Here is a 20300-nt window from a genome sequence, read left to right on the forward strand (position 1 = left end):
GGTGATGAAACCTTATCAGATTTGTTCAACAACACTTTATTGCAGTGAACACATTGAGTATAAGCAGAAAGAGGCCTATTATTCTATCATTAGTGTAGTTAATCTTGTTGCATACTCAGAAATTGAACTCTTTATTGAGTGTGTTGGAGAGATTCTAACACACTGGATAAAAACCCACATCAAGATTATTGGGGCGTGCATCGTAACCACCAGGCCTGTCTTTTTTTCTGCTGTGGTTCATTTCAGGTATCTTAAAATAACAGGGATAAATATATATATAAATTTATTTATTTTATTTTATTTTTTGAAACTGTGAAATGAAATAATACTTCTTTTGAAGCACAAAAAAACGGTAACCGCACAAAAAAACGGTACAATCAGTAACCCGGAGAGAGAGAGAGAGAGAGAGAGAGAGAGAGAGAGAGAGAGAGAGAGTGGTAGAATGCGGGAAAGAGAGCGAGTGTGGAATGACATAAGGGAAAGGAGCCACAGGTCAGATGTGAGCCTGGGGCAGCTGGCCTAATGCTTGGCCCAGTCTTCTGTGTTGGACAGTTCAAAGAGAAACTTTCCCATTCAGGAGATAAAAGTAAAAAACAAACTGCAACATAAAGCAAAGTTAATTTTTGATTGTTAGGTGATTTGTCTTATCTTTTTTGTCGACTGTCCATCACAGTGTAAGAAGCTTGACATGTTGATTCTTTTGCTTGATCATAATTACTGGTGGGTGCAATGTTGACTGCTGTCAGAATGATTGGAGCACAGTACCCAGTTTATGTGAAGGCATGCAAGGGACTTTCAAATTAGGCATCATAAGTAACAAATAATAATTTTACAGATAAAGAACAACATTCTGGTTGAAAAACAAAATTAATTTATATCTCCAGTTGGGCTGTTGTTTACTCCCACATTCCAGGACCAGAAATCAATTTAACTGGAGCAAACATGCTGCAAAATAACTGATGACTGGCGGTCATACTACTGTTGAACGCAGTACGCAGTATATACTGCATACTGATTTAGATAGCAGAAGGCCTACTTGGTTTCAAAAATAGCCTCAGTCTCTGCTGGATCGTTGTGCCATTTACTTTGTTTGTTGTAAGTCCAGTTTCCTTTGCGCTGTTAACAACCTTTAAGTAGTGTCTTTTTTTGACTGCCTGCCACAGCTTGTCTCCAGGACTTTCTACTACTAACTCCAAACCAACTACCAACTAGCCCGCCAACCAGTCACCTCCAGCTCACTGCTCCAGCACTGGACACTTCCCCCTGCATAATCAACCTAACACCTATTATGACACCTTTTTCACAACCTATCTGTCGAATTTGCATTTAGGTGGAGCCGCATTCATGACATTATCATTTCTTTAAGTGATTTGTATAGTATTTGATAGATAGATAGATAGATAGATAGATAGATAGATAGATAGATAGATAGATAGATAGATAGATAGATAGATAGATAGATAGATAGATAGATAGATAGATACTTTATTGAACCCGAGGGAAATTCAAGTTTCGCGAGTTTCAAGTTTCTTAACAACATGATCAAAACTTTCTTTAAAAACCTGTTGTATATTATTTGATACATGTATTCTGAGTGGAGGCAGTGTAAGGGCTTTTTTGTACCTTTTCAAAAAGGCAGATGTCATGAATTCATCCACCCACTTCTAGCAAGAAAATTTTTGCTAATTTTCAAGAACTTACAGTACGAATAATGTGTACTGTATATTGTTACTCATTCTTTAAAATTAGTATCTTCTCTATTGAAACAATGCATCATTATGTCATAATTTATCCTTTATATTACAGTTAAATTGTGTTAAAAATGTGTGTATCAAACTGGATACTGCAGGTATATCCCCGTTTGCACCAAGCAGTCCTGTTCGGTTAGTCTCGGTACGTTTCCATAGACTGTTTACATTTAACACCTTTAAAAGGAACGTGCTAATCCAAGAGCCCAGTGTTACACACAACAGGCTGCAGTTAGGATGAGACATAGGCACAATAAAAGAAGTGTTAACATGTTAATAAAAAAAGTAAATGGTAGGCCTATGCATTTATTTTTTTTATCTTGCTTCTATTATAGTTTAAAAGAAACACCATGATTATATAACTGAATATTCACAGCCTCTGCATTCCCAAGAATTTCAACATTGAAACTTATGTCTTCCTATGTCCTTCTTCTCGTCAACATTACATTTTAAACGGGGCATTTCCTTTTTCTTGAGTCGCGTGTCTCTGTTGTGCTCCAGAGAGCTTCTCCAGAGCGCGCTTGTCTCTTCACTCTACAGCCCTCTGCTGTAGACGCTGCTGTGCTGTGGGACGCTTGGATTGGGAGGCCTAACACTGCTTGTACCCCCAACTTCAGTACCTGTTGCCATGGCATTTATGTCCGATCAGACACAACGCTGACCAGCTTCTGGTGCGCAACGACGGCACGAGTGGCACACACACTGAGCACCAGTGCCACAGAGGACTCGCACCTCCTGCGCAATGTATGACAATTCATTCAAAAGAGGGAGGGAAGAAAAGAGAAAAAAGAGGCTGTGTTTAATTCTGAGATTTTCTTCTAAACCACGTTTTCCTTTTGTTATATTCAGATTTATCTGCTATTACTTGAAAATACTGGACGTTCATTTGCGTCTCACTAATACCTGTTTTGAGCTTGCAGTCGTCCTGCTTTCCGTCTAAACTCTCTGTGATGTAAACCAGTAGAACACACAAAATACTACCACCTCCACAATGTTTGCACCTGATGTCCTTCACGCAAATATTCTTAGTAAATCACCCGCAAAACGCCCTCCAACCAAACGTGCAAACTTTTGCAGTGAACACACAATTTAGTACTCTTTAATTGAGATCTTAGTAAATCAGGCCCTTTGGGTTTTAATCAAGAGTTCAATTGATGAAATATTTTCTGTTCATACATGAGAGATATTGACTGAGAATATTGTCCTGGAGTATGTGTGGCAATATATAAAATCAGGAGATGATCACAGTGAAGATTAATCAACCTTAAATATAGAAGTTATCTTCTATTTCACATTGGCTGAATGAGGAGACTCTTCACAGAGTCTATAGTCTTGATCTAAAAAACCTGGTGTTGTTTACATCTGTAAGTGTACAGTCTACAGAGAATGAACATGATGAAAACACTTTAATAATACATAAAAAAAATATTTTTAAAATAGCTCTGGATCAAAGTCTGAAAGTTTCATTGGTACAAGGATGGTTTAATAAACCCAAATGGTTCTTATCTCCTTTCTCAAAGTTACTAATTTGTAGAAAAATGTTGTTCCTCTCTGAATTATCCCCCACTTTCAAAGCAAAATGTGCTGAGTATTTTTCCAAATCGTTCCCATTTTTTTTTATGAATCTGTTGTCTCCATGGTAACACTTTGTCTGTATCACCAAAAGATGAGCCAGACATAAGCTGTTATGGCTAAATTAAAATATTTTATTGATAATAAACCGATATACTGACCTTTTCTTTCAAATAAACACAATGTATTTGGTAAATGGCATTGGATGTCAATGTGGACATACGTCATTGCTAAGCACAAGAATGGTTGAATGGCTTTTCCTTGAATTAGAAAATCAAATACGTGCGTACAACTTCTCATCCCTATCATTTTGAATGTGTGAAAGAGATTTTTGATACTCCTCTTCCTTGGTTGAAAATGTTTATTTTTTTTATTTATGAATCAGAGTGTTGTACTTATTAATAGGCTTTTCTTGTTGGAATTAATTTTACAAAATACTTCAATCAATAAAAATGCTAAAAATATGGCAACATGTGGATGAAAATAGTTGTAGATTTATGAAAAAGAGATCATTTATTTTGATACTTTCCTGTTGTTGCATCATTCTGACAGCAGGTGGGAGATTGGCTAGCTGAACAAGCTTTAATTTGACCATCATCCCCATTTAATATCATTCTGGGTTTCCAAGATGATCCAAATATGTTATTGAATATCATTACAGTTCTTGGCTGTATACTGAATTATCTCCCCCCCCCCCAAAAAAAAAATAAAAATAAAAAAAATGGTACTAAGGTCCCTTATTTTAATTTTTGAGGATCAAAAAACTAGGATACAGAGGCATGATTACCTTGTTATCCATGAAGTGATATTGTTTGATTTATATAGTTGTTTTTTTTGTCCTGAAATGATGTAGAAATCTTTTTTACATTGTGTTAAATACAGTATATATACTCAAACCTATGTAGATGTGATGTGTTTCCTAGACTGGTAACACACTTTTTTCATTTATGATGCAGTATGTATGATGTGTTTCTAAGAATACAGGTAAAATACTAGGTACTTTCATTGCATGCATTACAGGAAAGCGTTTCAACAGTCACACAATGTTGACCTGCTAAAAGTTCTTCTGATGCTTACACTCTATGTCTGGTGTCTCCTTTGTCATATCTTTCATTTTCATCATTTATGGAACCCACAAAAACAAACATCTTAGTCCAGAGTAATCATCTGAAATTTTCCTCATTTGTTTTAATGTCGCTTCAGTACACTGCTGCCATCATGTGGCAATACGTTTGTGCTACAATCCACCAAAGCTATCGTTCGTCACCTGTTGTTGGTGTTTCTATGGCAACAGTCCTCTGTTACCTGGGGAAGGTGAGAAACGGTCATGGTAAACAAAACAGAGGAGCTGTGGGGAGGACAACAGAGCAAACATGAATAGCCTATTTTCCAGGTAGGACTCTGTGCTTTTATATTTTCCATTACCTGTATTTAGCTGATTCACAATATAAAACATGTCCATTGCCAATTCTCTATCTCCTTATTTGTCCCAGTAGGGATGTCCAGGTGAAGAGCATAGAACAAACAGTGAAACATGCTGAGAAGTACCTGGGTGAGATATGCTCCCTACTGGCCTCATACACCAGGAAGACAGCAAAACTAAGAGATAAGGCAGACCTGCTGGTGGCTCAGCTCTTTGACTTCTCCAGCACAGAGGACCCTGAGCTCCAAATTGGTCTTAAAAACCTGGCTGAGGATCTCTCCATGGTGCAGGATTACAGACAGGCTCAGGTCACGAGCTAGCTATACATCACTGTGCTACTTTCTCTGCATTCTTTAGCATGTGGCTGTTATCATAATAAAGGCTTTATTATTTCAGGTAGAGAGACTGGAGACAAGAGTTGTTGCTCCTCTAAAAACCTATGGAGACACCGTTAAAAACAAAAGGGTGAGTTTACAGACATGTGCTTTATATATTTGTGTTGTATAACATTTTTGCATGAAGCTTATGTCTTATCACTGTATGTGTCTAAATAAAAAATAAAATACGACCCTCATTCTAAAAATATGAAATAGTAAATACTTAACCCAAATGTAAACCCCATTGTTCAGCTGGTTAGTTTTCTTTGATCCTACTCAATTTTGACTCATACATGTTCAACATCTTGATAAATTTCCAATTTTGGAACCACTGATAATACAGCAGTGGTTCCGAAAAATGTCTTGGGAGGAAATGGTTAGACATATACTGAACTGCATGTACTGTAAAACAACCTTTCTTTGGCTTTTTTTTGTGTGTTTTAATGTGTAAACTTGTAATGTGTCTCTAACAACTAGGCAGACCTAAAGAAGTTAAGCACTGATCTGAACAAGGAGCTGAAGGAGTTGCAGAAATTGGAGAAAATCAGACTGAAAAATCCAGCAGATCGACAAGGCATTGTATCCTTAACAGAAGGACATTTAACTATTTTCAATTCAGTTATAACATTGTTCCATTGACATATAAATCCTAAATAATCCATAATAAGCCAATCAATTTTAAAGAAATTGTATGCATCCAAGGCGTTATGTTTAATCTATGAAGAATTTTACATTGAGTTTCCTTCAATCTGTTGCATGAAAACACAGTTTTGATACAATTCAAAGCTTCTTGCCAGTCGTCTTGTATGTACTCATTATCTAGGTCCCTTTCCCAATTACCCTGGATATTAAGCAAGCTCACTGGACAAGTGTCATGTAACAGGTATCACAAGGAGGAAATAAAATGGGAGGAATTCTTGCAGTTATTAAGAAAAGGACTCTTGGGCACTTCATTTAGCAGTATTAAGGCCCTTAATAAAGTGACGAATCTGCAAGTACCCCCAAAAAAAATCCTCCTTTGGAAGGCCATACTGAAGTTGAAGTTGTTGAAAATACATGAGAATACCATCTTTAAATATATCTCCAAGGATCTTAAAAATGGCTAATTAATGAGGGTACAATTAAAAGCAGAGTAGATAATTTTTTAAAACTCTCCGTATTCATCCACTCCTCCCCTCTGTGATCCCTCAAAAGCCATGCCCCTTACTCACACCATTGGTCCAGAAGCGAATATCCGCTAATGCTTCGGAGTGTAAGCTCGTGCATGCATGGAGTAGAGAGGCTTGATTGGTTTAGAAACGTTGTCAGGTGCCAACATTGGTCGAAGTTCTTACATGTTTACAACGGCTACAGATGACAGATTTTTTTAATTTCTTTTTCAGAGCACATGAATTATTAATTTCTGTCAGGACCTAAAGACAATTTAAAGCAAAATCTTAAAAAAAAGTGTATCGAGAGAAAATGACCTACACTGCCTTTTAACTTCAGTTGAGTAGGTATATTTAAAAAAAAAACTTAAAAGCAACACAAAGTCAGAGACGTTGCAGGTTATAATAAGATATTATCACTTTCCTTTATTTATCTGTTGTTTTAGCTGTGACTAGAAAAATGGACAGGGCAGAATGCTCTGTTCTAAATTCAAATGTATGTATCCAATTAATAAAAACACCTTCTACTTATAAATTTCACTTAAGAAAACTTTCTTGACAAGATTGTTCAGTCTCAGGTAAAGTTAATGACTTTATGATTGTCTCATAAATATGATCACATTACCAGCACCTCCAGCGGTGTGGTGCTAACTGTTACTGTATTTAATGCTGATTTACAGGCAGAAGTAAATGCTCAGAAGGCTTCCAATAATGCCCAGCACAGCATCCGACAACTGGAGGAGACCATCACAGACTTTCAAAGACAAAAGCTGGATGACATTAAAGTAAGTGGCATAAACATGAACAGGTAAAGCAGACAGCAGAATCAAAAATAACCAGTTCTTTGTTCCTGGCAGAGGATTTTCATGGACTTTATCACAGTGGAGATGCTATTCCATGCTAAAGCGTTGGAGGTCTATACACATACATACCACAACCTCGAGGGAATAAACACTCAAAAGGATCTAGAGGTACTTTATGCTAAGTTATGGTTTAATCCACATCTGCAGGCCATTTATCTTGATTCACCCTTGTGATTAAACAGGAAGTGGTTTAGCATGTTAGCGCCATGGGTTCTAAACTCTAAAAGTCAATGGGTATTTTGAATGGGTTTCTGGTTAGAGGCCTGTTTTGTTAGACAAGATAAACTATGTTAGCTAAAATCCCCACTTGTGAATTTTAAAGTTTTTATGCAAACTTAAAACTACGGTTAATAACAAGTGGGTAAATGAGACTACATTAAACATCATCACACCAGGAACTCCCTCACTAATCCACCTTACAACCTCTAGTTGTGTTTTTCAGTACTCTTGCAAATATTAGGTTAATAAACAACTTATTAAGCTACAGTTTCACTAGCTTGTCAAAACCGCTGAATAAATCGATGAAGAATAACGGTTGTGATTTCAAAATCAGCCAACCGCAGTCAATCAATCAATCAATCACTCTTGTATAGCGTCAATTTATAACAGGTGTTATCTTGAGACACTTTATGAAAAAAACAAGGAAAGGACCGTACTCTTTGTCTAGTGTAGTAAAAGTTATATTCATAGTTTCAAGTTCCATGATGAGATGAGAAAAATGTAAAGATGGAAAACTGCTCTCTTCTGTTTTGCTTGTGTACTTGACAGTTTGTTCAATACTTTCATAGCTCTTCATCGGGCGGATCAAGATGTCCGACTCTCTAGCAGGGCGCATGGACACCCCACTGAGCAGCTACTCTTCTCCCCTCATGAGCAGCTACCCCAGCCCTACTCTGGCCTCCGCTAAAAGCCGAAGCTTCAAGTCAACACTGGCCTCTACCACAGGTCAAAATCTCAGACAACAACACAACCAGTACCCAGACAGAGCGAGCATGGTGAGCACACTGTTTGATAATTTACTACAAACATGAAAGTGTTGTCAGGACACAATTCTAGTTAGTTTTAAGCACTGAAATTATTTAAATTCCACCTTTTTATTTTTCAGCCTCGCAGCACCTTACAGCGCCAACGAGGCATGGAGGAGGAAGACGAGCTCGAGGAGGAAGATGAGGATGAAGACGAAGAAGGGGAAGAAGAGATGTATGAATCAGAAATAGAGGAGGGTCAGAACACCAGCAGGAAGTCTTATGCTGCTCAATATGCCCAGATGCACAGATGGCAAAAGTAACAGCCTGTGCATGGAAACATAAACATGCAACACTAACACAAGGAACTGATGTCACTGACTGCCTTCATCTCTCTATTCACAAAGCTTTAAAAGAGCAACGATATCATGAACACATGTAAAGTTTCCTATGGTGGGTTCATTTCTAACCAACAGATGTCGCTAAAGAGTCGCTAAAGGGGCAAAAGATCTTAAAATGACATCTCAGTCAACTAAGCAGAAAATGAATAACCCTTATGGTGGAACAAATGGATCATTTGATTGTAATGCACTCAAATAGGATATTTTTCCTTGAACTTCTAGAATTCAGCATTTTGACACATGGAGCAACCAGCAATCATTTGACTGGCAGCTTTCTGTTCCTGCTCATAGGTAAGAATGAAAATAGCAACAAAGTCCTTTTTTTGTGAATGTATAACTGCTGCAAAGGGGTATCAGACACCTGGTATGGTACATGTAACTCGTGTATATATTTTATGAATGTGTGACATTTAATGTGTTCTAGTTTACATTGTGCCTCTTCTTGAGAATTGGGGCAAATCCTGTCCCAGGCAAACAAACTTCAGAATACCACTTACTAAACAAATTTATTCCTTTTTTTTTCAAATGAAAATGTCTTTTTAAAAGATTTTAAAATATGAAACATTAAATATTGGCTCTTGTTTCTGTTCTAAATCTGCCCTATGCTAGAAAACACCCTTGTCCCAGAGAACAATTAACAACTTTAAACTATATAAAAATTTGTCAAAATCATTAAAATTCTTAAAACGACAATTCCTACTGTTAGGTATAATGTTAAACATTACTAGTCATGTACATTTTAAAGTTATGTTTTTTTATGAACATTTTCACTTGTTAAAGTTGTCTACCAATTTTTCAACTCTGTCAGGCTTTTACAGAAATAAAATAATCAGGCACTAACAGAGGTGAGCTCCAACCAAAAGACAATTCCTGGTTTCAAAAAGGGGATGCCATTCAAGCTCGGCTTTCTATCTCCTTTAGAAATTCATCAAATTATTTTTTCATCAGGTGTCTCAACCATATTTCAATCAGGGAGATACAAGTGATATTAGGAAAATTATTTGTTACAATGAATAATGTAAAAATGTGACTTGGCAGAAGATTTTTGGTGCTTGGAGGGTGGATGATGAGTTTGGAGAATGAAGTTCTAAGCGTCTTTAGATAGATCCCCACACGGAGTTCAGACCCTGGTGATGGTGATGAGACCAAGTCGAATGAAGAATTGATGGATGAGGATCCTGCTGATGAAGATAGCAGTGATGGGTAGGTGAGGGGGCGCACGAACACCAGCATGAAGGAACTAGGGCAGTGAAAGAATCATATTTAAAAGGGGAGCTGAACGATGATAGGCTGGAAATTGAGGACAAATGCTGTACCATTGGTTAGATGAGGTCCGCTGACATGACAGCTAATTTACCCAAAGAACAGAAACTGACAGCTCGAGTATGACAGCGGAAACATGATAGCATGCAAAAGAGAGGTTGAATGAGAAAGACCTGATCGCAGATCACTCATAGTCTTCTTCACTGAACTGAGGCGAGAGTTTCGTTAAAAATATACAGTATTTTCGCAGCATAATTGAAGAGAAAATAAACTTGAACTTTAAGAAAAAATAGAGTTTTGTCCCAATTCTCAAGAATGACTGATGTACATGCATGTTGCATTTTACAGCCATTTGTTGACAGGACCATACAAATATTCAGTCTAATGGTTTCTGATGATCATGTGTAAAACATGTTTTGTTACAATATCTATGCCTTCTTTTCAACTCTGGGATGGTCTTTTAGTGATTTTGGACTCTCCCTTGTGTATTTTAATTGATGCAAACATATAAAGTCTTGTGATTCCTTAATGCTTTATGAATAAATTTGCTGGATTGTCTGGTATCTGTGTATTCATCAGTAGTGATGAGTTATTTGCAATTGCAACAACAAAAAAGTTTTATGACGTTGTAGACCACTGGCTTATAATATGACGCTAAAAAGCAGCCAATGAACACGTTTCTAAATCTGCATGCTACAAATGAAATCTGATCTTACAAATATTTAAGAGTTGACTGGCCTCATCTCACTGGCGTATTTTTAAGGTGTCTTTGAAGATCCAAAACAAAAGCGAAGGACTGTCTGTCACAACAAACAGGCTGATCTCTCGTTCTCCAGTCATTTTACTCCAGCTGACAGACGCTGGGAATATAAACCATCTCTTGAGAATTAATCTGAAAGTAAATGTTTGTCACTATGTCTCTCTTTGTTTTGTGTTGTTATTTCAAACTTTTATAGCACATATAAGTCTGCAGATTGAATGAGTACTATACTCCAAGTTGGATTCTGGTAAAAAACAAAAAGAAAAAGAAAAGTCTAGCTCTAAAGATTAAACTAGCTATAAATTTAAAATAATTCTCTCATAAAAACCTACCTGTAGATCCATTCATAATTTAAATTCCTAGAAAAGAAAATGACCCCCACAGATCGACACATTTTGTCAGCTTAGGAAAGTTTATTATTTCCATATTGTCAGAAGCTAAAACACTTGAACATAAATTGAAAGGAGTACATTTCACTGAATGCACTTACAGAGCAATATTACTGGGCTGCATTGATCTGAAATGAGATTATAATGAAGACCGGATACACAGAGCAGGAATACTGGATATCAGCAGTACAGGTAGATAAAAGAACATCAGAGTGTAATTAATGCTGTCAGCCTAGTAGCACATTGAAACCTCAGTTCCTGAATCAAGTTAAATATAGCAGGGGTCTTCAGAGATAAAAAAATATTCTTCACAGTACTTTTTCATCACATCCATGCACGTCATTGTAAATCATCATTGACACACTTTAAATGGCACTTAAAAAAAGAAAAAGGAAGAAAAAACAGCTTGTTTGTTTACTTTGTTGACATGGAAGTTATAAGGAGGAGTCAAGGATCAGACTCAAGGAATGTGTGTTGCTGAGTGTGTACATTTCTGCTGTTTGTTGAAATTAAAGTTCTTGCTTTTTGAAAACAATGAATCTTCTGCTGTCTGCATTTCATGACTTTATCAGCTGTGCACAATGTCAAAAATTCACCAGACAAACAGAACAAGATCTCTTCTGATGGAGGTGACAAAATACTCAACAAGTCAGCAGACATTTGACTGAAAATACATACTGGCAAGTAGTAAAGCACAGTAAACTTTTAACCACCTATACTGTATACCCTTCATTTTTTTCCAATGTCGACACATAGGATAGAATCCCTATTTTACCTTTTCTTTAATTGTAGACATAAAATAAACAAATACTTGGGCACTGTCAGCACTTGGCATCTTTCAAATAATAAAACAAAAGAACAAAGAAAATAAATGAAGCAGTTTTGTCGACAGCCAACATATTCAGTGAGGTGAAACTGTCCATTGTCCCACGTTCACTTGCAGCAGTAACAGTAGTCTTGTTAGTAGCAACCGGCGCTTGATTGAAGGTGTAAAAGAAGTTTTAGTCCACTCTCCCTTTTTGACTCACTGCCTCCAGGAGACCTTATTTAAATCTGATTGTTAACCAACCTATAAAGTGCTTTCAAAAATATTCTCATCATAATCATTCTCATCTATACAATAAATCAGTATGACAATTAGGGCATTGTTAGGAGTATGTAAGAAAGAAAGAAAGGAGAGGACGAATTAAAAAGGGTCTATTCAGGCACGAGCAGAAAGCTCTTCTCTTTCTCCTCCTATGTCCCTCCCTCCACTGCTTTTCTCTTCCTCTTTGTTTTTTGCTTTTACTTCTTGAATGGTGTCAGTCTGCCAATATTATGCCAGAAAGTGGAGGTTTTGCGCTTGGGCTCAGCAAGCATAAAGACCTGCTGCTGGGGCAAAGCAGTGGGGAGAGAGGGGTGTTTCTGTCGCAGGAGAAAGTCGTAGTAGGGTCTGGTCACGGCTAAAAAGAAAGAGAGAAACAGAGAATGTCATCACATACAATATGAATATTGCCTTGAGCTTTTTGTAATTAGTTTTATCAAGCAATCAAGCTACCATAAATCACATCGAGAACCTCCTAGTGATGTTTTGAAGGCCTAAAAGGATATTGGTGTTTATTTATTTACATTTATTTTACTCAAATATTTCAGTGTAAAAGCCTTTACAAATATTGCACTTTATTAAAGTAGCTTAACACAGATCAGAAGTGATACAAAAGATCATATTTATTTTTAAAGACGATCTCAGTCCCGTTGATATTTTGTAAGAGTCCTCAGAAATAACTCTGCTGTTCTATTTTGGAAGAGAAGTATTTTTAGTTGCAGTCAAATGTTTAATGATATTTTAAGTGATATTCCTCTAGACTGCAGGTCACACTGTTTTAATATAATGCACTGCTCCATGCATTATTAATCTGTGCTCATATATCCAAGCCAAGGCAGAAAGAAATCTTGAGACCTACAGTATAGGTATAATTTTCCAGGGAAGAGGGGTTTAAAAAACATTTGATCATTTTATTAATTAAAGCAGTCTACAGTTTGTTTAATAGTCCTCGGCACGATCAAATGTGGACATCTTTAAACCTGGCAGATGTCCACGTATATAAAGTGTCCAGCGTCTAGTGTCTACCTGTCTCACTTGTGATTGGATGCCACTTTCCAGCTCTATATGCAAATGACCTGTCACTCAGTGCCATTGCTGCCTTGTTTACTGACACTAGATAGACCTTTAATTAGGTTCAGGCCATTTGCAGCCAAGACTGTGTTGAAATGTGGTCATATAAAACATATTTCAATGCATCCCTAATGAATCTCGGTTTCATTGTAATTTGTACCAAGAAGTTTCAATTGTGACCAATCCACCCAAGATGTTCATGTTAAAAGCAGTTCAGGTGCTTAATACCAAATGTAAAACTACTGAAGTTGGTAATATTCAGTTATTTGACTTTTTTGTGAGCTCGTGGATGCCTACCTTTAGGTTTTCCAGCTGGATGGCTTTTGCAGGCATTCAACATGGCCTGTTTCTTCTGGACCTCTGTGAGAGAAAAGCCTAAAAAAGAAAAGAAGCTTTTTCTTTACAATCAGTTTATTATTGAATGGGAAAAAATGGTAAAAACATGGGGGAACATTTGGCCAACAAAAAATGGCTTGCAGAGTCAGCTAAATCATTGTTGGGGTTCAACATTCACTATTTTTACATGCACATCATGGAGTATCCCTGTATTTATTGGAAAAATGAAAATGGTCTAATTGCTTAGGAATCATGTCAACACCTTATTTTAATTGTCATAACTCAATTAAGCTCATTTTCCAATTATAATTAATTATTGATACAGGCATATGCCTGTATCAATCCAAATATTGAGTCATTTTAACGCGTTAGTCGTAATGAGCTCAGCGCTCTGCGGAGTATGTAAACATCTTTTTTGGAATATTGTTTTAACCAGAATATATAACTTTTAATAGGAAAATGGTGTGTACATAAACATTGTCAATGATACTGACAACATGGTCCAACTTAGTTTGTTTTTTTACCACAATCACCTCCCACAACCAATATACTATGTGTAACAGGGACGATATGTTTATCGCCGTTTTGTTTTCTTCAGATGAATACCCATTAAAGTTAGTGGTACCACAGGGTAATTTGTAGGGCTGGGAATCTTTGGGTGACTCACGATTCAATTACGATTTTGATTCTTGAGGTCATGATTTGATTCTGAATCTTTTTTCAATTCAAAACGATTGTATATTCAATGGTTTCAAAGTCTATTTATATATTAGTACATACTCTAGAATTTACTCCAGTCATGTGTGAGACTGGCTGAATTACTTGCTGCTCTATTTGGCATTCTACTGAGTCAAAGAGCTTGTCTTAGCACTCCGTAGGGAAAAGTGAATCGCTTTTAAATCTTCAAAGATAAGAATCTCGATTTTTCAGTAATATTTTTACGATTTCTTTTCCCCACCTCTAGTAATTTGAAGCAGAAATAGAAAAATAATAACTAGTTTACTGATATAATGGATTTTAAGACACAAAGGATATTAACAGATTACAATTTTTAAAGGAAAATCAAAACATTTTGGCCTGATATTATCTAGGTGAAAAAAAACCTCATACAGCATGCAAATATGATGTGAAATATTTTACCCTCCCTGATAATAACACCATATAAAACCAAGGGCACTTTAGAATTCAATTCAGACTAATTTAAAGAACTCATAGGTAAACAATGTCAGAGATTGGCACAGCACCAAAGACTGTTTTCTTTAAAAGGTCCCTGGCATTTCTAAAGAATAATAAGAATAATTTTAAGTGAGTACAAAGGATGCAACCAGATGCTTTTAAGCAAACTAATTGTGGCAACATGCAACATATAAGTAAGTCAGGAAAATTACTTGGACAGTATCTAATAACATATTTACTCAAATTATGTGTATAGGTTCCTCCTGATTTTCTACTTAAAAAAAGGAATGATGTGCCATTTACATTGATTAACAAATTAAACACCATTATTAAAAGTCTGTTTGATAAACGCAGCAAATCTGTGAGGGACACAATACATCATATCTTCCTAGCTGCATCAACCTCTAATAAAGGCTTCAAGTTAGCTGAAGACTAGCAGACTAGTGCAATGTGACTTCACATTTGACCAGGGTCAGTGTAATTAATTTAGGATCAAGGAACAATACTTATTCCCAATTGTTCACAGTAAAGCGTTAAAAAAAAGACTTAAAAACTAAAGCCTTTGTTGCACGTAATGGGGGAATCGCTTAAACTCTGCTGGGCTATTATCTTAACTTATGCCAAGAGATCCACATTTCTTTACACAGCACCAAATAGGAAAAGTGTTATAGGTGCACATGCAGTGACAGGAGACGAAAAACAGATAGATCAAATAAAATGGGAACAGTTTTCTGAGAGGTTCAGGAAACAATATGATTGAAGTAGAAGATCACGTGATTGATTCCAAAAAATTTCAACGTTTTCTCATCACTAAACACATATTTTGACTTAATATTATGATATGTGCAGGTAATCCGACCTGTCTCACGGTCATGCTGGACTTGAATCCTTTCATCAGTAAAAGCTCGTAACCAGCGCTGCTTTTGTTCAGGCTTTTTGGCACACAAAAGATGGATCTCGTCACCAGCCAGCGACTGTAGCTTTAGTGCATTCTTCACACTGATGTTGAAATACTTCTCCTTGCCATCCTCCACGTCTATCACCTCCATGTGGTCCATGTCCATCCGACCCTTATAGTACAGCATATCCCGGCGCAAAAGATCCTTTAGGATGGAAAATTCAGTTATTAATTATTTTGAAAAGTACAAGATCTAAGTAATCAGCAGACAAAGCAAGATTCAGCACGAGAAAATGGTGGAATGCTGTTTCCTGTCACAGATAAAAAAAAGTCTTATTTATTTGATGCATGGCATTGGCAGTATATTGGCAGTATGTGGGGGGACACACAACAAACCATGAGTCTAGAGTCATTCACTTTCCATCACCTTGAATATTAAGGAGGTGCTGTGAAATGTGATGAATCTCTGCCCTTCAATCAGTTTGTTAAATGAGTCTTTCGGCTTGTGTAAACGGCAGTCAACAGCACAGCTCTACCAGTAGATTCTTACATGGCAGTTCCGCCTTTGAATGAGTATATATTTAATAATAATATTTAATTAAATAGCATCACAGGGTAGTATGATTCAGTGCTAGACTCGGTTGTCTACATGTTTAGGGTACAATCCCCAGTTTGCCACATGTCAAAGACAATGAACCCCAAATTAGTCCAGCTGCTATCTCAGTTGCCTGTCAAAATCTTTTGTGAATGTGTGTGAATGGGAATAGTTCATAAGGATGGACACTTTTATAGCAGCCTCTGTCAACAGCAGTGAAGTTGAATTGGGATGTAAAAGCTGGGGGTGGAGACTCACTGTCCATCTTTCTACAGTCAATCATTTATAAAAATAGGTGACGAACAGGCAGACTTGGTTGTACAAATCCTGCAAACCCCTCGATATGCTGAAAAGGCTTAAATATGACATTAAATACAAGTTCCATGCAATGTCAAAGGTAGTATAAGATAACTTTTCCCTAACTGCTAAGATTACTCTTACTGCAGGCTATTATCACTAAAAACAGTATAAGAAACAGTATTAGGCACCTTTTTGCAGTACACCATCTGATGGTCAAAAAGGAAAAACATTCTCTGTTGACTCTTGGCCTGAGGCTGAGACAACTTGGTCAACTCCCCTGAAAAGACGAGATCAGAGCTCCTACTCAAGATGTCTTCACCCTGCATGGATCGAAGCAAAAACAAAAAGTGTTTACTTGCTACCCAGCCCTTTTGCAGTTACAACATAGAGCATTTTAATGCAGATACGCTTCAGGCCACACCTCCCAGTCCTCTATTGAGCTCTGCCATTGGGCGATCTTGTCGATGTTCTCCAGGCGACGTTTCCTCTCATTGATAAGTCTTGCCACGTTCTTCATGGCATTTAAGGCTGCCTCAACATCTTTGTAGTCCCTAAAAATGAGACAATCACAAATATAGATTTCAGCCTTTTGTATAATTCTGGCCATAGCCTATATTTTTTGAAACAGAAAATGTGCCTTTCCTTTTCTTCCAAGAAAGGAAAACTCCTGACAAGTGCTGTGTGACAACTCAATTACAAAATACATTAGTGAAGGGGGGGTGTACATAGATGAAGTGAAAAAACAACCTCAGACAGTTTTGTTTATTTTTACATCATCTTGCTGCCAAACACACTTAAAATGCACATATTGAAATCCAAATATGAATATTATGACATTGTTGTTTATAAAGAACAAATTTCATTGGTAGAGCGAACATCATCACCCTGTCCTTGTTAACCAAACCGAGTTGGCCTTCCTTAAGATATATAAATATAATTCATTTTTTAAATTTGCACATATTAGCCCCAATGAATCTGAAAGTGAATACAAAAATATTCAAATTACCTGTGCTGAGGGTTGGTGTATTTTAGCAGCTCAGCCAGTTGCAGTGGGTACTTGCAAATCTTCTGAACGGGAGTGAGCAAAAAGCCATCTAAGGAAATGTCAATCATCTTTTGGAGCAGTCGGCAGGCCTCAAAGAAAAAGACGTACTTGTTGACCTTCATTAGTTTGGAGAGCTGAACGCAGGCATTGGGGTGGTTGTTGCAATACTCTGAATAGATCTGGAAATCTGTTTGCTACACAAAAGGGAACAGGAATATGATTAGAAACACGAGAACTGCTTTGGTGGAATATTTAACCCAAACTATAAATATATGCATGAATAAAAATAAAACTAGTTTAAGGGTTTAGGGAAAAAAAAAAAATTTTTTGTATTGCACGTTTTACAAGTAACCTGTCTCTAAAACATGACTGCAAGCATTTATAAATTTCATGAAGTTCTCTGAATTCAATCTGTTAAAATGGATTTTGTCAACAAGCTTACATGTTCTAGAAAGCAGCAGCCGATTTCACTGAGGTGGGGCTGCTCCTTGTTGAATCTCTTTTCCAGACCTTTCAGGAACTTTCTCTGAAATCGATAGATCTCTTCGATATTACCAAATATAGTACGAAGCTGCTCCTCATTGAACATGTCTGTCCTCTTGCGGCATTGTTTGATATAACCCTACGGAAATTAGAAAGAGAAATACAGTTCATGAAGACAGTAATATCATATTATTCAGACACCACAGGCAACCACATAACAAGCAGACCAGTGAGCTAACCTTTCAGTCTTGTTCATGGTTTGAGTTATTTCATTCAAATTCTTCCATGCAGACTTTTCTGATGTTAGTTAAAATTCTGACAGAAATCCTTTATAGTGTAGGAAGAACTCAAGTCCTTTTCATGAATCTTTAAGCCTTTATATCAAGGACCACAGAGAGAATATTGTGTACACTCAAATTATTCTTGATGTATTTTATATGTTTGACTTAAGAAAAGGGTTTATTGTAACTGATGTTTTCCAATTTTGTAAAAAAAAAAAAATCATATATATATATATATCATACTAGCCTCCATGGCTGTACTCTGGTACATTTGTATGTACCTTATTGTGCATTGTTCCTATTTAAATAAAATAAAATGATGTTAAAACATGAAGCTCGCCTAACCTCACAGATGTCTTTCAGGTGTTTTATGTAGTCTCTCTCTGTGCTCATGATCTCATTGATGACATTGGTCCTCATCTGCTCTTTGCAGGGTAAACCAGGTCCTAGCAGCAAGCCCAGACCTGCCCGGTCCTTTTCTCCTGTTTGAGCCTCCTCCAGGTGGGCCAGATATTCCTCCATGGGCTCATCCTGGTTTACACGCAACTGAGGAGAAAACATTTCAAACCTCAAGAACAGCATGGAACACTCACCAAACCTTAGCAATTTTAGCTGATTACCTATTAACTGAAAATCAAACATGTGACTTGCATTTCCAATGTTTTCAAAGCTACAGGAGGACAGAAGTTCTAAGTGGAAAAACAATTTTTTCTATTTTTTTCTTTCTTTCAATATATTTCTCATAAGTTTTCTTTCAATAAATTACTCATAAGTTTATTTCCTGTTTGTTCAGCTTAGCATAAGAACATAACAGGCTAATCATGAGCCATGTCTCAGTAACAAACACACACAATAAACACATTTTAAACTTTGCAGTAGCACAAATACTTTATAACATGTCAAAAAAATGTGTTGTACTTGTAGTCATGGTTCAGACAGTTCAGTTTAAACTTGTAATAGAATAATTTGTGTGTTGTCCAGCAGCCCTGGACATAGTTTGTCTTACCCGCACAAAGCTGGCAGGGAACCAACCCTCACTGTCCACGATACGACCCCACCACCACTCTTTGTTGGTGGCATCCACTACTTCGATGACATCACCAGCTTTGAAACCCAGCTCCTGATCATCCATGGTGACATGGTCCCAGAGAGCCTCGGCATATACCACGCTGCCATCACTGATCAGCTGTACAGAGGAAAGGACACTGGTAAAGGTAATGTTTGAGTACATGGTGAAACATTATAGTTAAGACTCGCCACACAATGTGCTTAAATGAGTGTACTTGATTCAGCCCATTCTAATGTACTAGTCCACCTGCTTATTGGACATGTGATCTGTAAAAAAATAAAATAAAGAAAGCCAAACTCCCATGTATCACCACCACAGCTGCCAGAAAAATAGGTCTCCCCACACCAAACCTGACAAACCTTAACTACAAGGCAATCAAACACATTGCAACCTCAATAGAACAGGACATTACAAAACCACTGAACACTTAACCTCACCCGACTTCCCTCAGACGGAAGTACAAAGCAAAGAGGTGCAGAAAGGCACGCCTTGGGAGCAGCCTGATCCTTGCTGTTATAGCGGCCCTAAACAAAAGGCTCGCTGAACAGGCCAGAGTAGGAACTCTTGACTGTTGTCTTACTCTGTTTGCGTTATACTCTGTGTTTTGTGTATGTATGGTCTTTGGTGGGAATTATCTGTTTGGACAGTAATAGTGCAGTGAAAAATTATTTCCTCATGGAGACCAATATTCCCAACAGTAAACAGGTTAGTTTACTGTTATTGTATCAATTCCTTCTATTTCTTTTTTTTTTCTTTTTAACGTCAAAATAATGTGCTAAATTATCTATCCACCAATAATTACGAGACCAAATCTAAAGTAATACTGTAGTACTTTAGTTGAACATTCATGTCTTAACCTTTAGGGCAATGGTGTGGATGAAGAGATAACATCAGAATCAGTTTTGTGATAATAATACATACATTTTTGCTTTCCCGATATTCTGACATGATTTGGTCCAAGTTTGCATTTGTATATTTTCAGAATTTAGATTTTCTACATACTACATACTATACTATTAGGGTTTGATTTACTAAGATTTCAATTAAAGAGTA

The 20300-nt window shown here is 36.9% G+C and overlaps 3 protein-coding genes across 6 annotated transcripts in view; 2 read left to right on the forward strand and 1 right to left on the reverse strand.

Annotated features, from left to right (window-relative positions):
* Positions 1-20300, forward strand: part of palmdb (palmdelphin b) — a 196376-nt gene that overhangs the window by 55460 nt on the left and 120616 nt on the right. The window lies entirely within an intron of this gene.
* On the forward strand, positions 4637-8611 carry LOC306835164 (CBY1-interacting BAR domain-containing protein 2-like). The gene is made up of 8 exons (XM_079361592.1): positions 4637-4713; positions 4817-5051; positions 5140-5208; positions 5598-5699; positions 6949-7053; positions 7126-7239; positions 7920-8126; positions 8237-8611. Exons 1-8 carry the CDS (start codon positions 4694-4696, stop codon positions 8417-8419), a joined length of 1035 nt encoding a protein of 344 aa, XP_079217718.1. The 5' UTR covers positions 4637-4693; the 3' UTR covers positions 8420-8611.
* arhgef4 (Rho guanine nucleotide exchange factor (GEF) 4) overlaps positions 10920-20300 on the reverse strand; it is a 90216-nt gene continuing 80835 nt past the window's right edge. For all 4 annotated transcript variants that reach the window (XM_079360786.1, XM_079360785.1, XM_079360787.1 and 1 more), the window contains 9 exons: positions 19185-19364; positions 18524-18724; positions 17857-18036; positions 17376-17608; positions 16791-16920; positions 16558-16689; positions 15436-15679; positions 13362-13439; positions 10920-12351 (listed from right to left, as the gene is read on the reverse strand). In XM_079360786.1, coding sequence (XP_079216912.1) covers positions 12194-12351; positions 13362-13439; positions 15436-15679; positions 16558-16689; positions 16791-16920; positions 17376-17608; positions 17857-18036; positions 18524-18724; positions 19185-19364 — 1536 coding nt within the window. In that variant the 3' untranslated portion in view covers positions 10920-12193. The remainder of the gene's footprint in view (positions 12352-13361; positions 13440-15435; positions 15680-16557; positions 16690-16790; positions 16921-17375; positions 17609-17856; positions 18037-18523; positions 18725-19184; positions 19365-20300) is intronic.

Source organism: Symphodus melops, assembly GCF_947650265.1.
Source record: "Symphodus melops genome assembly, chromosome: 14".
Lineage (NCBI taxonomy): Eukaryota > Metazoa > Chordata > Actinopteri > Labriformes > Labridae > Symphodus > Symphodus melops.

Bases quoted from the DNA above. Each gene is read 5' to 3' on its own strand.
- LOC306835164 (XM_079361592.1), top strand. From the start codon at position 4,694: ATGAATAGCCTATTTTCCAG. The intron at 5,052-5,139 runs GTCACGAGCTAG...TTATTATTTCAG, and splicing joins AGGATTACAGACAGGCTCAG to GTAGAGAGACTGGAGACAAG. The intron at 7,240-7,919 runs GTACTTTATGCT...ATACTTTCATAG, and splicing joins ACACTCAAAAGGATCTAGAG to CTCTTCATCGGGCGGATCAA.